We start from the raw sequence: 13,361 nt of genomic DNA, 5'->3' as shown, positions 1-13,361 counted from the left end.
GATTAGGCTATACTATACTACTTAAATATAGGCCTATTTGCTGCTTGAATATTAAAAAAAGACTTAAAAATTTGATCTAAAACAACATGGCATCATGCTGTGACGATGCAGCTAAACCTGAGGTACATATTGATAACTTTTATATGATCACAGAAATTAAAACTTAAAATAAAAACAAAATGTTTTAATAAAAATATAAAATAGTAGCCTATTATTCAAATCCTAAAGTGGTGAAAAAATTATTCTTTTTCATCCCTTTGAAGGTCATTCATTCGTTCTTTGATTAGGGGTAAAAAGAAGTTGGAAATATGGTAGCCTGATTTTATATGCTACAAGCCCCCGCTGACTGCACGCACTGTAGAGGGTTTATAGATATAATATATTCTACACATCTACACGCTCACTGTTTCAATATTTCCAGAGAGAGAAAATCCTATAGTCTAAACCATCAGAAAGTAAATCTTATGCATAGTATTAACGGTGTGATTAGGCGTATAGATAAAAATGTTATAACTTTTTTACAAAATATTATGTAGAAAAATGAAATTTAGGTAACACTTTACAATAAGGTTCATTATTTAACATTAGTTAACTACCTTAGTTAACACGAACTAAGAATGAACAATACTTCTTCAGCATTTATTAATCTCAGTTAATATAAATTTCAACATTTACTAATAGGCCTAAGTCAATAGTTGGATCAACTTAAAAAAAATTACTTCAATTGGTAACACCTAAAGAACTTAAGTTTTCTCAACTTAAATTATCACATTTTATCGTGAAAACGTGATAATTTAAGTTGAGAAAACTTAATTTCTTTAGGTGTTACCAATTGAAGTAATTTTTTTTTAAGTAGATCCAACTGTTCACTTTTTACAGTGTATGTTATTAAAATCAAAGGTTGCATTTGTTAACATGGTAATGCACTGTGGACTTACATAAACAAACAATGAACAGCTGTATTTTTATTAACTAGCATTAACAACGATTAATAAATACTATAACAAATGTTTTTCATGTTAGTTAATGCATTAATCTTAACTAATTAACCTTATTGTAAAGAGTTACCGAAATGTATTTTTAACCAGCAATAAAAACAGCATTAAAGAACACAAAAACAGAACCACAGAACAGAAACTCACTTCTTTTTATGGTTAAACTTTCCCAGCATGCTGTCATTTTCCGAGTTGAGACAAGAGGATGTCTCAGTCTTTTTAGCCTTCTGTCTGTCTTTCTCATAATCTATACAGAACAAGGCAATCCGTTTCAGGACTGTGAGCTATTGTGAGCTGGACATTTGTCATAACATATCTATAAATTAAAACATTCTTAAGGCACCCTTAGACAAGGTGAAACTATATATTAAAAGCTTTTACCCAAGTTTGTTAGACTTTCAACAAATAGTCACAAGGTTCACACAACACATCTCGATGAATTACAGTTAACAGCTGTCTGTGGATTCCTTGACTTACACAAATGATTTATATAAACAACAGAATTAAATCTAGCATAATTTTAGCCGAATTGATCTTTTATTAACCTTATTGGTCCGTGCAAGAATCCACATTTGAGTTTCAATTTAACATATTTGTGTGCATGCATGCTGATCAATGTTTATGTGTAAGCAATATAAAGTGAATGTCTTTGGAAGACCTGGTTTACATTCTTTGATTCATTTGGATTAGTTGTATGATGTTTTTATGTACTTCTTTCATTAAAATGTTGAATATATAGACTTCCAATGGAGATATGTCTTCGTGTACTGAAGATAAACAAGGGTCTTATGGGTTTGGAATGACATGAGGGTGAGAAAATGAACTGTCCCTTTAAAGTGTCCATTATTGTGTCCCGTCTGTGTACATCCTCTTGTAACTGACTGTTTACCCTTTCCGAGACGGCCATTATCATCAAGAAGTGTATTTGACTACTAGTCGCAGATGGCCTTGTACTTTAAGACACAAGCACTCTTCACAAATGATTGACAGTTGCGAATTTGAAAGCAGCTGTCAATCAAATGACACACAGGTGCTGAATTGAGTAAGTATTTGTGAGATTAGCTGTTTAGATAATGTTGCATTTCATGTGAAGAGGAAGAATATCATAATAAGACATTATCACTGTGTGATGGAGATGATTCTTGAATGTTTTATTTGGTCAGTCTGGTTTCACTCTCAGAGCTGCCAACTGGTATTCAGTATAACTGTTAAAGTGTTTTATGTATAAATAACATACAATCCATTTTTTAATTAGTCTTTTGGTTTAGAAGGGTGTAATGAATTATCAGTTGTTTTTGTCATGTCAAAGCTAAAATACTGTCATTTGCCAAACTCCTCACAAAATCCTGTAGGCTGTCATGAATCTTACCATGACAAATATTTTCATTTTACAATCACTAACGGTTCAGTTTATTTTAGTTAGGTATTCAAATATAGTAAATGATATGTGCATATAAAGTGCATTGTTTTGTTTAACTTTGTACCAGTCAGCACATTACTTGAAGTTGAGCCAATATAAACACCATTTTCTTTCTAAAACATGGAAATGAACTGGAAAGATATTTGTTTGTTTATGTAATAAATTCAATTAAAAACAATTTCTTTCACTCATAACTGTTTTTTTTTTTTTTTTTTTTTTTTTACTGTGAATTCCCAGTTAGGACACAAGATGGCGTAATACAGTATTCATACTACTTGTATTGTAAACATCCACTCAGGCACTTTATTAGGTACACTTATATATATAATATATAACATACACTTTATTTATTATTTTTATTAACACCTGCCGGGTGTTACGCTAGCTCGTTTCAAACTGCAACATAAAAGATGGATCATATATGAATATAAGTTGCTTTCTTTTCTTTAACAAATACAACAATAACAACAAATAATAACAAACATAAGTCTAGGGAAAATAAAGAAACAAAGGAAAATCAAGCAAAATAACTGTAACAAAATCTTAAAGCAACATGATATAAGAAACGTAAAGAAAGGAAGTCAATGAGATGTTGCATCCTGGTCGAGAGCCTATCTATCCCACAGAGAGTGCTAATGAAACCCCATAGCACATTTCCCTAATTAGGTTAATATATTAAATACACTCAAGGGGTGTGTTCAATAGTACTCACAGCTGTCTGTCTGTGTGTGTGTGTGTGTGTGTGTGTGTGTGTGTGTGTGTGTGTGTGTGTGTGTACTTTGATGGATGGAAATGCAGCACAAAGTTCAAGTATGGGACACTATACTTGGCTACACGTCACTTTTTTCAGTTTTATAAATTATTTTATTTTTTTATTTTTTTACCTCCATTTTTTTATAACAATACCAGTGGAAACAACCAACGTGATTTTTATTAAATGACAACATTCAGAAAAACTCTTTAACTCTTTGAAGACAAGCGTTTTATGTAGGCCTATTTACATTTTGTATACATGCCATTTAAAAAAAAAAAAAAAAATCAGGTGCACAAAAATGTAGCATATTCAATTGTGATTGTATGGTAGTAACAATAAACTATACCATGATAATATGGTATGGTATCAATAGCCTACTATTTTTCTTTAAAAACGTGAATGTACTTTAAACATTGTAGTCATGTTTTATGTCGGAAAATGATGGTTTCATTTTTGAGAGTGCAGCTGCTTTCTTTCTTTTCCAGCAAATGTAGGAATGCAATGAGAGTTAGCAGATTTTTTAAAAAGCAATTACTGATATGCTGTATTAAAGAACTTATTGTAAGTTATTGTGAGTTAATAATGTTTATTTCTAAATAGGCCTACAAATATTGCTGTCCTACGTTGTTTTTATTTATACGTTGTAGAACAAAATGCTCTAATATCGTCAAGTTATGTTTACCACAGATCTTATTTTACTTATGAATTGCAAGCTCCATTATAAAACATCACAGGAAAATCACGAAAGAAGACGAAAAACGAGTCGCCACTGAGCTTGTCTGAGTTCATTTAAAAAATCTAAGACAAAAATGATGTTTTTGGAGATGAATATTTACGCAAATTCCAATAGCGCGTGACTACAGGACAACAGCGCCGAGACTTCATCTAGCGTTCAGTGCTAAGAAGGACACCAGCTTACAAGCATCCCAAGGACTGGACTAGGACACAGCCTCTCTAGGATGCAGCCTTCCGTTTTAGAAGCGTCCTCTATTTTTCCCCCAACAACATCCCCCACATATCTCACGACAAACGGCGAATATCACCAATCGATAGGCGTGGAGGATCGGTTTTCGTAGCTTCAGAGGAATCTGGATCATATCGGGGCTTCGGCTTATGCAGCAAAAGGTGTCTGCGCAATAACAGAAAAGAGCTTTTTTTTTTTTGTAACGAAAAATTGATATTCCACAGAACATCCAATAATTTTTCAGAAGGATGAAATTCTTTATTTTGCACATAGCGAGTGTTTTACTCGTGCACGGTAAGACGTAGACTTATTTGTAAAATGTGTATCTCTCTTCCGATCCGGAATCCGTAGCAGTAATTCATATTGTTTAATTATTTTCCATATTATTGCCCGGTTTCACAGACAAGACTTAAGCTATAGTCCCAGACTAAAATGTTATTGTTTTGTTTTTGTTTGGTTTTCCCCTAATGCACGTTCATGAAAGCTGTAAATATATTTAACTAGGCCTATTTCTCTCTAAGGAAACTGGATGTAAAACGCGTTTTTAAAATAAGAAAAACGCTCATTAAATTAAAGATAAACCTGTTTTGTATGTAATGGTTGGCCCAAATACCATCTAGCCTATTGCTTCAGTTGTCCGGTTTTGATTATTATAACGGCCTGACGACCTTTGATTTCTGAACTGCATGATCTGCGTAATGTATTTTTCTGTGCTGTGCTTTATAATTGTTCATTTCTTCTCCAGGTGCGTCTGGTGCTGCTGATACAGACAGAGTGTCAGTGATGGAGGGAGATTCAGTCACTCTACACATTAGTGTTAAACAAACCCAACAAGAGAAAATTAAATGGTATTTTAATGACTCTTGTGTGGCTCAAATGAATGGAGATCCCTGTAAGATCTGTGCAGATAATCAATGTCACGATGATAATGAGAGATTCAGAGACAGACTGAAGCTGGATCATCAGACTGGATCTCTGACCATCACAAACATTAGTACCACAGACGCTGGACTCTATAAGCTCCTGATCTTCAGCGGCGGCAGTGACAGTGACAAGACCTTCAGCGTTTCTGTCCTTGGTGAGTCCTTTAATGAATGTTTTAAAGCAGGCTATGTTTATTATTATCTGTGACCATCACAGCTATTTATTCTATACTTGTATTTTAAGTATATAGGTCATTTACTTGACCTACAAAAAAAGTGTACCTTGTATAAATATCACACTTTGCCTCATTGCACAGAACCAAGGGCGAGGGCCAGAAATGTTCAAGAGGGTGGGCCTTCATAAAACAAAGCGGGCAAAGCGTAGAACGAAAACAGAATGACAAGTACAACGGCACAAAGTTTCAAATAGCCATGTAATAATAGTGTCAATAATCAACTAGTAATCTATCAATTTTAAAATATTTGTTGCTATATGAATAATGAGATTTCTTCATTCTGTCATTCATTTTGTTTATTCAGATTTTCAGGAAATTCATGTTTACATATCCAGTTGTTGCACAATTTCCCCCAAAAAAGATCCTCCTGGTTTGTGTTTCAGGTGTTTCTGCTGCTGAACGAGGTGAAGTGAAGAGAAAGTCAGTGAAGGAGGGAGAATCTGTCATTTTAGATCCTGGTGTAATAAAACACCCAAATGATTTGATGACGTGGTATTTTAATGACATTCTCATTGCTGAAATCACTGGAAATCAGAGTAAGACCTGTACAGATGATCCGTGTAAAGGTGGTGATGGGAGATTCAGAGACAGACTGAAGCTGGATCATCAGACTGGATCTCTGACCATCACAAACACCAGAACCACAGACACTGGACTCTATAAAGTGGAGATAAACAGCAGCAGTAGCAGCATCCGTCGCCGTCGCCGCAGCAGCAACATCAGCATCAGCAGCTTTAAGAGCTTCAGTGTTGCCGTCATTGGTTGAGTATATCATATAATTCATTTAAATTATACATTATTGAGATATTTTAAGTTTCGGTTTAAACTGTTTATCGAAAAAAAGGGCTTTGACTCAGTAACATTTTAAAAATATACTAAATTTTCACTTATTCCATGCTTTTTTAATTGCTTTTCTTTAAAAAAAAAACATCTATCAGTTCAATCAATATCATACAACTGATGATCAAATATTAGTAAAGTTGATAATGATTTGATGTCTAGTGATTATGTATGTCTGTCTTTACTGTTACAGAATCCAGTCAGACAGTAGCAGTAATATGTGCTGGTGTTGGTGTTCTCCTGTTGGTTTCTGCAGCTTTAAATCACACCGCTGGTGTGATCAACTGTCACCGTAACAAAGCTTCAAAAGCAGGACAGAATGCAAGTATCACATACATACAGCTGAGTTATTTGTAAATCAGGATAAAAACTAATTCACATGTATAAAATCAAATATGGACCAGATTTACTAACAGCTTGCGCCAGCGCAAACCTTAAAAAACTACTGTCAGGATTTACTAAAGAGACAATAGCTATGTTTTCATCACCCTGTTTTTATGCACATTTTGAAGTATTGCATCAGAAACGAGTGATGGAAACGGCAAATATCTGAAAAAAATCCTTAATTCGTCAAAATATTTTACGCGCGCTTGAGCTGGTTTTTGACTTGTGTGAAAAAGAGTTAATGGGAATAATGGGAGATTGAAATGCATTTGCCGAATAAATTCTGAAATGGCAAACATTAAACCCACGTGACAAATCGTCTGTTTCCGCCGATGGTGTTTTATTTACTATTGGTTACTAGGTTACCAATAGGTCCGTGTACCTTGGGATTTTATTCTTTCTTTTCTTCTAAACAGAAAATCGAAGAAACCGTTCATTTATCACATTTTCGACCTTTCTCATGAACATAAAAAAACAAATCTCACGTCGTTTATCCAATTGTTTGAAAATGTGTTTATTTATGTTAATGAGGGTTGAATATGTGATAAATGAACGGTTTGTTGGTTTTTCTGTTTAGAGGATAAAAACAAGAAAACAAATGATCCCAAGGTGGACCCCAATACCACCGTCATTCTCTCAAACAATTTGATGGAAACGCACCTAATTCACTTTTTTTTTTGAAAACTTTGAAAAGATTCTCTTCACGTTTGGATGGAAACCCAAGTAGTGAAACATTAGCAGTGAAAAGATAGCACACGTACGTCTGCAAGATATCTGTTAAAGATCACTTCATCTGGAAAGCATCTGCTGTTTACTAAGTAAGGGATAATGTACATCCAGCCTGTTGTTATCTAAGAATAAACCCCCCGACAGGGTGTTTAGGGTCTTGCATCAACCTGAAGGGGGTTTATTCTGAGATAACAATCGGCTGGATGTACATTATCCCGCTTATTACACGCCTACTTGCCACATAAGTAAATAATTAGACACAAAACACTGATCTGAGTTGAAATATTTTATTAGCTCTTTATTACCTGGATGAGCCTGTGTTTCTGTTTTCAGCGGTTGTTATCGGGGAATAACATACCGCTGGATGGCGCGATTGACCAATCAGAATCAAGTATTCCACAGAGCCGTGTAATAACATCTGATAGACGTCTTTAAGATGTCAGTTTTACATACATTCTAAATCATAAACATCTTAAAAGACATTTTCTAAATGTCTATTTGACATCTGACAGGAAACGTCCTATAGACGTATTGCAGATGAGCACACTCTAAAAATGACATCTTCCAGATGTAAACACGCACATCAAATAGACGTCTCCTTCATGTACGTGTGCTATCAGGAGCAGACACAGTTATTTTTGCGGCTGACCTTATTGCAAAGCATGGGATTTACTAAAGTTTTCTGTAGTCAATTTACTGGGATTTGAGCCACTATTTAAAGCCCAAATAAATAAGCATGTCTTAACCTATTTTCACTTGACATGCTGGAACTGGGAGATAATTTTCTCCCTTCGTGGTCATTTATTTTTAATACCAAATGAAGATGTTTAGTAAATCTGGCCCTGGCAAATATACAAGTGTGCGCACAAAGTTTTGAATGCTTTAAATTTATAAACTGGTTGTTACATCTGCATGTCATCACGTGTGTGGATGTGTATGTCAATGCAATATAATTTTTAACTGAATATGACCTCATCTAAAGACATGCCCAATATTTAAGACCTTGTGTTACTTCTTCTTCTTTTTTTTTTTCTTTGAAAAAGAAAACCATCTGTCTTGTTAATTTATCTTCTGTGAATCTGTGTGTTCTTACAGGAGCATCATGTTGAAGACTCGTACACTAATAAGGCTTGGATGCCATTGTTGACTGTTACTGATGAATTGTACCCGACTGAAGAAGCCAGAGCGACATCACCATTTTTAGCTATTTAAATAAATTAAAGCATGTAGCCAAAATATATTTTATGAAAGAAGCACATTATCAGCAATAGAACAGTGAATGCTTCATGTTTTTCTGTGGAGATTTATTTATGATGCTATCATGCTTTTTGTAGCAGTTTAGTACCTCATTCTTTTTGACCAAGAAGTGTATTTTACTACTCTCACACAGCATTGTTGCAATATGCAAGCACACAGATCATGTGCACAAATATGCAAACATGTCAGACAACATTAATCGACTCTGCACTACTGATAAAACTACTGGAAAAGATATTTGTCACGGATTCAGCCAGCATGCCATCAACAGGTCCTTCATCTGCACTCTGCATCACTGGAATATTAATCTGCCACACCTGTCGCACTCTTCAAAAGCACACACACACACACACACTTCATGTTGTCTGGTCTCGTCAGTCTCTGCATGAGAATGTATCTACCTGTGATTACTTGCCTTCCTTGTCTTCCTCCATCCGTCGATGCATTAAACTTCATCATCTGTCTGCTCATCGAACCATCCTGCAAAGAAACAAGACTCCTCAGTGAAGTGTTACTGCTCATGTTCATCTCTTTCCTGCTTGAGGATCCTGCACGATCTAAACTATCTGTGAATAAAGACCTGTTAACTTCATCTTTGTCTCATCTCCTGTTTTATGACAATATGTTACATGTGTATCTACCATGTTTTTAAACAGTTCATATGAAACTATTTTATACATTAATTTGTTTAGTTGTTTCTTTGAGTGTAAACAGTGTGAAAACTTTCAATCTCAGAGAAATCCTGAATGTTTCCTTTGCAAGCCCGTTTATCGGTCCAAATGGCGGTCTCCAATAACATGGGTGAAGATGTTTGCGCATTAGCCTACTGTCTTTCCTTTTACGCAACACAACAAGATCAAATGAAATACATTTTCACATATGCATTACCTCGTTATTTCATCTGACTCCATAAATAAAAAAGGTTTTAATGATATCTGAGCATCATTAAAATTGAGCGAATGTTTGATTATTCTTTTTAACTCTTAAGTATATTTTACCTGTTCAAATTAGTAAACTATGTCGCTCAGAGGTCATCACGTCTTCTGTTTAACGAGGGTCTCACGTGCACAGGCTTATCAGTTTTGATCAACGAACAGAGGTAGCCTAATTGCTATATACCTGAGATCGTCACATTCACGTTTACACAATCAAAGATATTTTGGTATAGCCCCATGGAATTGCATACACTTGAATTGAACGTAACGTTTACTTCAGTAGAGGTATGGCCACTACTACAGATATAAGCTGACCAAATTACTTCTCTTATAATAGCTTTGGATTGGCCATGCCATGGTTTCCAACGTACACTTTAAAGTAACATTAAATTAAAACAGAGGTAAGACACAACCAAATTTAGATTGGTCAAGCAGTATTTGCTGTTCTAAATGGAAATTCACTTCTTTGCAAACCAAGTAGCCTACTCTTGAATTGATGCCAAATATTAGTCGTCACCAATCTGACGCAGATTTGAGGAAACATACAAATCTGTTTAATCTACTTGGGAAAACAATTTCAGAGCAAGTCAGAATAAAATCAAATGTAACAATTTATTATGTCAGGTAAATGTATCATGCCAATTTCATAATCAGTTCAAAGATAATATACAAAACATCAAATGCTCTGGAATAAAGAGAAAAGATGCAAACCTGACATCAGAAAATATATGATGCTGAGAGTCTCGGCCACCCTAAATACTCAGACCAAGGCAGAAACCTCTTTTCAAATGTAAACATGAGTTCACAGTGGGAACTTGCATTTATCACCGTCCCAAACTTACTGGGGGCAGAGGTGAATTTACATGGAAACATTTGCTAACAATGGGAATTTGCATTAACCTTTGAGAGCAGGATGCCATTTGCCCGGAAGACCCACCCTCCTCTGTGTGCAATTTATCTCTAAACTCTTAAATACCTTATTACCTTTTGGTTTACTTCTTTGGGAATGAGACCTTTGTACCAGACGCACTGAGACAAATGATACCAAACATGTATAATACCGTCTGATAATTATTCACATATAGATTCTTGGGTGAATTTTGGGAGAGAGAGAAGGAATGGAGGAAAAGGGAAAGAGATGGAGATTAGAATGATTCCGAGGTGAGACTTGCGTCTCGAATGGTGCCAGGAGCGAGTTCAAATGTTCATTTCCTTTGTTCACTCAGAGAGTTGCCCTTTCTTCCATTTTTTACAGTCTTACACCTTCATGGTGACCATTATGAAGCATGATGTTCTACTTCATGTTCATACTTCATAGTATGTCCTTGTTACAGACTAATGACTCTTTCCCATTAACTACAGATTCACATGTAGAAACTTCGCTGTATTAGAAACACCCTCACAGCAACTAGTTTATTGTAATTTGATATAATATAAAGAATAGTTGGTTTCTGAAAAGGTCTCAAGGATTCTACAACTGCTCTCGAATCGCTCTCACGCCATTTGATGGCATACATCACAGTCACGTGGCGTCGGCGCTGTCTCAAGTCGGACACAATTTCTAACCGGCATGCACTGCTTCAAGTCATCCTTTAATCAGTCTGCTCAGCGCTGTATTTGCCTATTTGTGGAGCCGCGACATCAAGGAGAAACTCTCGAAGAAACCGTTAGTAGGCCTACATTTTACTGCAGTACAAATGTCAGTGTGAAATAAACAGTTATGGAAATGTTGAAATTAAAGTTGAATTTCCAATCTCCTCCCGAAAATCCCCAAAAAAGTCAGTTGGTGCCTCAGTGACTAGGCTACTTCGCTCAGAGAAGCTGTCAATCACAGCTGTCAATCATTACATATCACACTCCCATTTTTGTAGCATCAAATAACTAGCCAAACTCATTTAAAAACAACGAACACTTAAACAGCGTGATAAACGACCTAAAAAGACAGAAAACATCTTTGGAAAAAAATTTGTGTGAAGTGTAATTTGATTGATTAGTTTGCCTAACCTTCATTACATTACAAGGAGAGGGCGGTGTTTAGACAACAGCACCTGGGTGTGATCAAGACGCTTTGGCTTCACTTTTAGGGACTTGTGCAGCACTCCCTGCTCTAGTCCCCCAAGGAAGTAGTGGGTCGCCTTTAGGACCTACCCAGGCGGTAATTCTTGTAGCTCCAAATTTAGCTTGTAGCAAGGTAAACTCGATGTACTTTTACTTTTGTATACTGATGGTGAAGTGAAGCTTTATGAAGCAGCGAAGCTTTCAACGCAACTGTATCGGAAAAAGGTTAATTACTCGAAGTTTTTCAAATCAGAGCTCGACGAGGACCTCTGCTGGTGAAAGTGAGGGGAAGAGCTGTGTCGCAAAATGTTTCTCAACTGACCAACGCATTAATCTTAGAAGCAAAAATGACTGAATGGATGAATAAAGTAATAAATCAATGTATGAAATACATGACAACAATATGTTCCATTGCATACACTTAGTGACTCAAAACATTTTGTATTGTGGATGTGGACATTCTTCCTGTTTGTAAACAAAGACAACTTAATTAATGCAGGTACATACACACAAAGATATTCCTAAGATTTGGAATTACTGGTGCTTGGGGAGTGGAATGTAAATGTTATATAGCAACAATAAACTCTCCTAAACAAACAGTTCATTGCAACACAATACACCATAACAACTGACGAGGACACGCCCTGTGTGGCGGATTTTTAAACCCTTGAATCAGATTAGGAAGCAGTCACGTGGGTGTGTGTGTGAAACGAAAGGCTTGTTCGACTTAAACAGGTGTTACAAGATTTTCGGTTTCTGAGACTTTTGGTTCAGTGGGCGGAGCAACGTGAATATTCATAGTTTCCCGGCATGTGCGTACGTGGAACTGATAATTTTAGTTCCCAGCACAGCAGGTTTATGGATTATTTAAAAAAAGGTAAATATTCAGTGCAATCTTAAACAACAATTGTTTATCGTTTCGTAAAATTCATAATGTTTTTATTAGTTTGCACGTTTTGTACCTGACTGAAAACGCTTAACCACTCCCCTCAAACCGTTAGTCTGCTATGAGCAGAGATGGAGAGGACTTAAAAACGTTATCGTTTGTTGAATATGTCACTGCCTGTAACAACTGAAATAAATCTGTATAAATGTATCTGTGGACACAATATTTTTTGTAAGACAATTTACTGATGTGATGATCCACATGATGTGTTTAACCCTGTTCTGAGTCCAAATATTCAACATTATCCATGTTCTCTGGTTGTGAACTGTTTGCGGTTGTAAAAGTCATAGTGCTGAAAAATGTTGCTGAAATTTAATTGATTTTTCATAGGCCTAGCATATTTCCAGTAAAAGATATTTAAATTTGTTTTCAAACAAATATACATTTACAAATTAAAATGATCACAAGGTTTAAGGGTTCCACTTTTAATGTGAAACCAAAACTTCCAGAACACCTGAATGAGCTACACTGATTTCCAATAGACAAGCATGTACAGAATATTCGAAAGTACTTGAACCAACTACAATTTAATTTATTTATTGCTATATGCCCTTCTGTTACCTTACCTTGTGAAGCTTTAAAACTGTCATATCTGGTAATGACTGAAATAACATCCACAACCATATCAGTGGCCTAATAAACATTTTGCACCTCTACACTGTTTCTCTTTGTCATCTGTTCTTTCTTTGATCATGTGTTGCACTGCACTGGATGATACACAATGATGATCATTGATACAAATGCCGATCCATTTTGTTGCTCAACAAACACTCATTCAACATTTTTTAAAATTGGTTGCTTATTCTATTTCGTAAAAGAATGTGCACTGTAAACCCTAACGCTCAAAATAATTAATTGGTTTGAGTAGGACAAACTTAAATTAAACTAATTAGTTCAGTCAAATTAACTTTTATGAGTAT

General features: G+C 35.5%; 1 protein-coding gene across 1 annotated transcript; it reads left to right on the top strand.

Annotated features, from left to right (window-relative positions):
- Positions 1 to 4,063: 4,063 nt before the first annotated feature.
- LOC311296118 (uncharacterized protein) lies at positions 4,064 to 9,093 on the top strand. The gene is made up of 5 exons (XM_084417764.1): positions 4,064 to 4,427; positions 4,879 to 5,211; positions 5,676 to 6,053; positions 6,326 to 6,453; positions 8,341 to 9,093. The coding sequence occupies exons 1-5, from the start codon at positions 4,382 to 4,384 to the stop codon at positions 8,455 to 8,457; spliced, it is 1,002 nt and encodes a 333-aa protein (XP_084273890.1). The 5' UTR covers positions 4,064 to 4,381; the 3' UTR covers positions 8,458 to 9,093.
- Positions 9,094 to 13,361: the final 4,268 nt, after the last annotated feature.

This window comes from Rutilus rutilus (assembly GCF_951802725.1).
Source record: "Rutilus rutilus genome assembly, chromosome: 8".
Lineage (NCBI taxonomy): Eukaryota > Metazoa > Chordata > Actinopteri > Cypriniformes > Leuciscidae > Rutilus > Rutilus rutilus.
The sequence above is the reverse complement of the archived record's forward strand: the minus strand, read 5'-3'. Positions and strand labels throughout refer to the sequence as shown.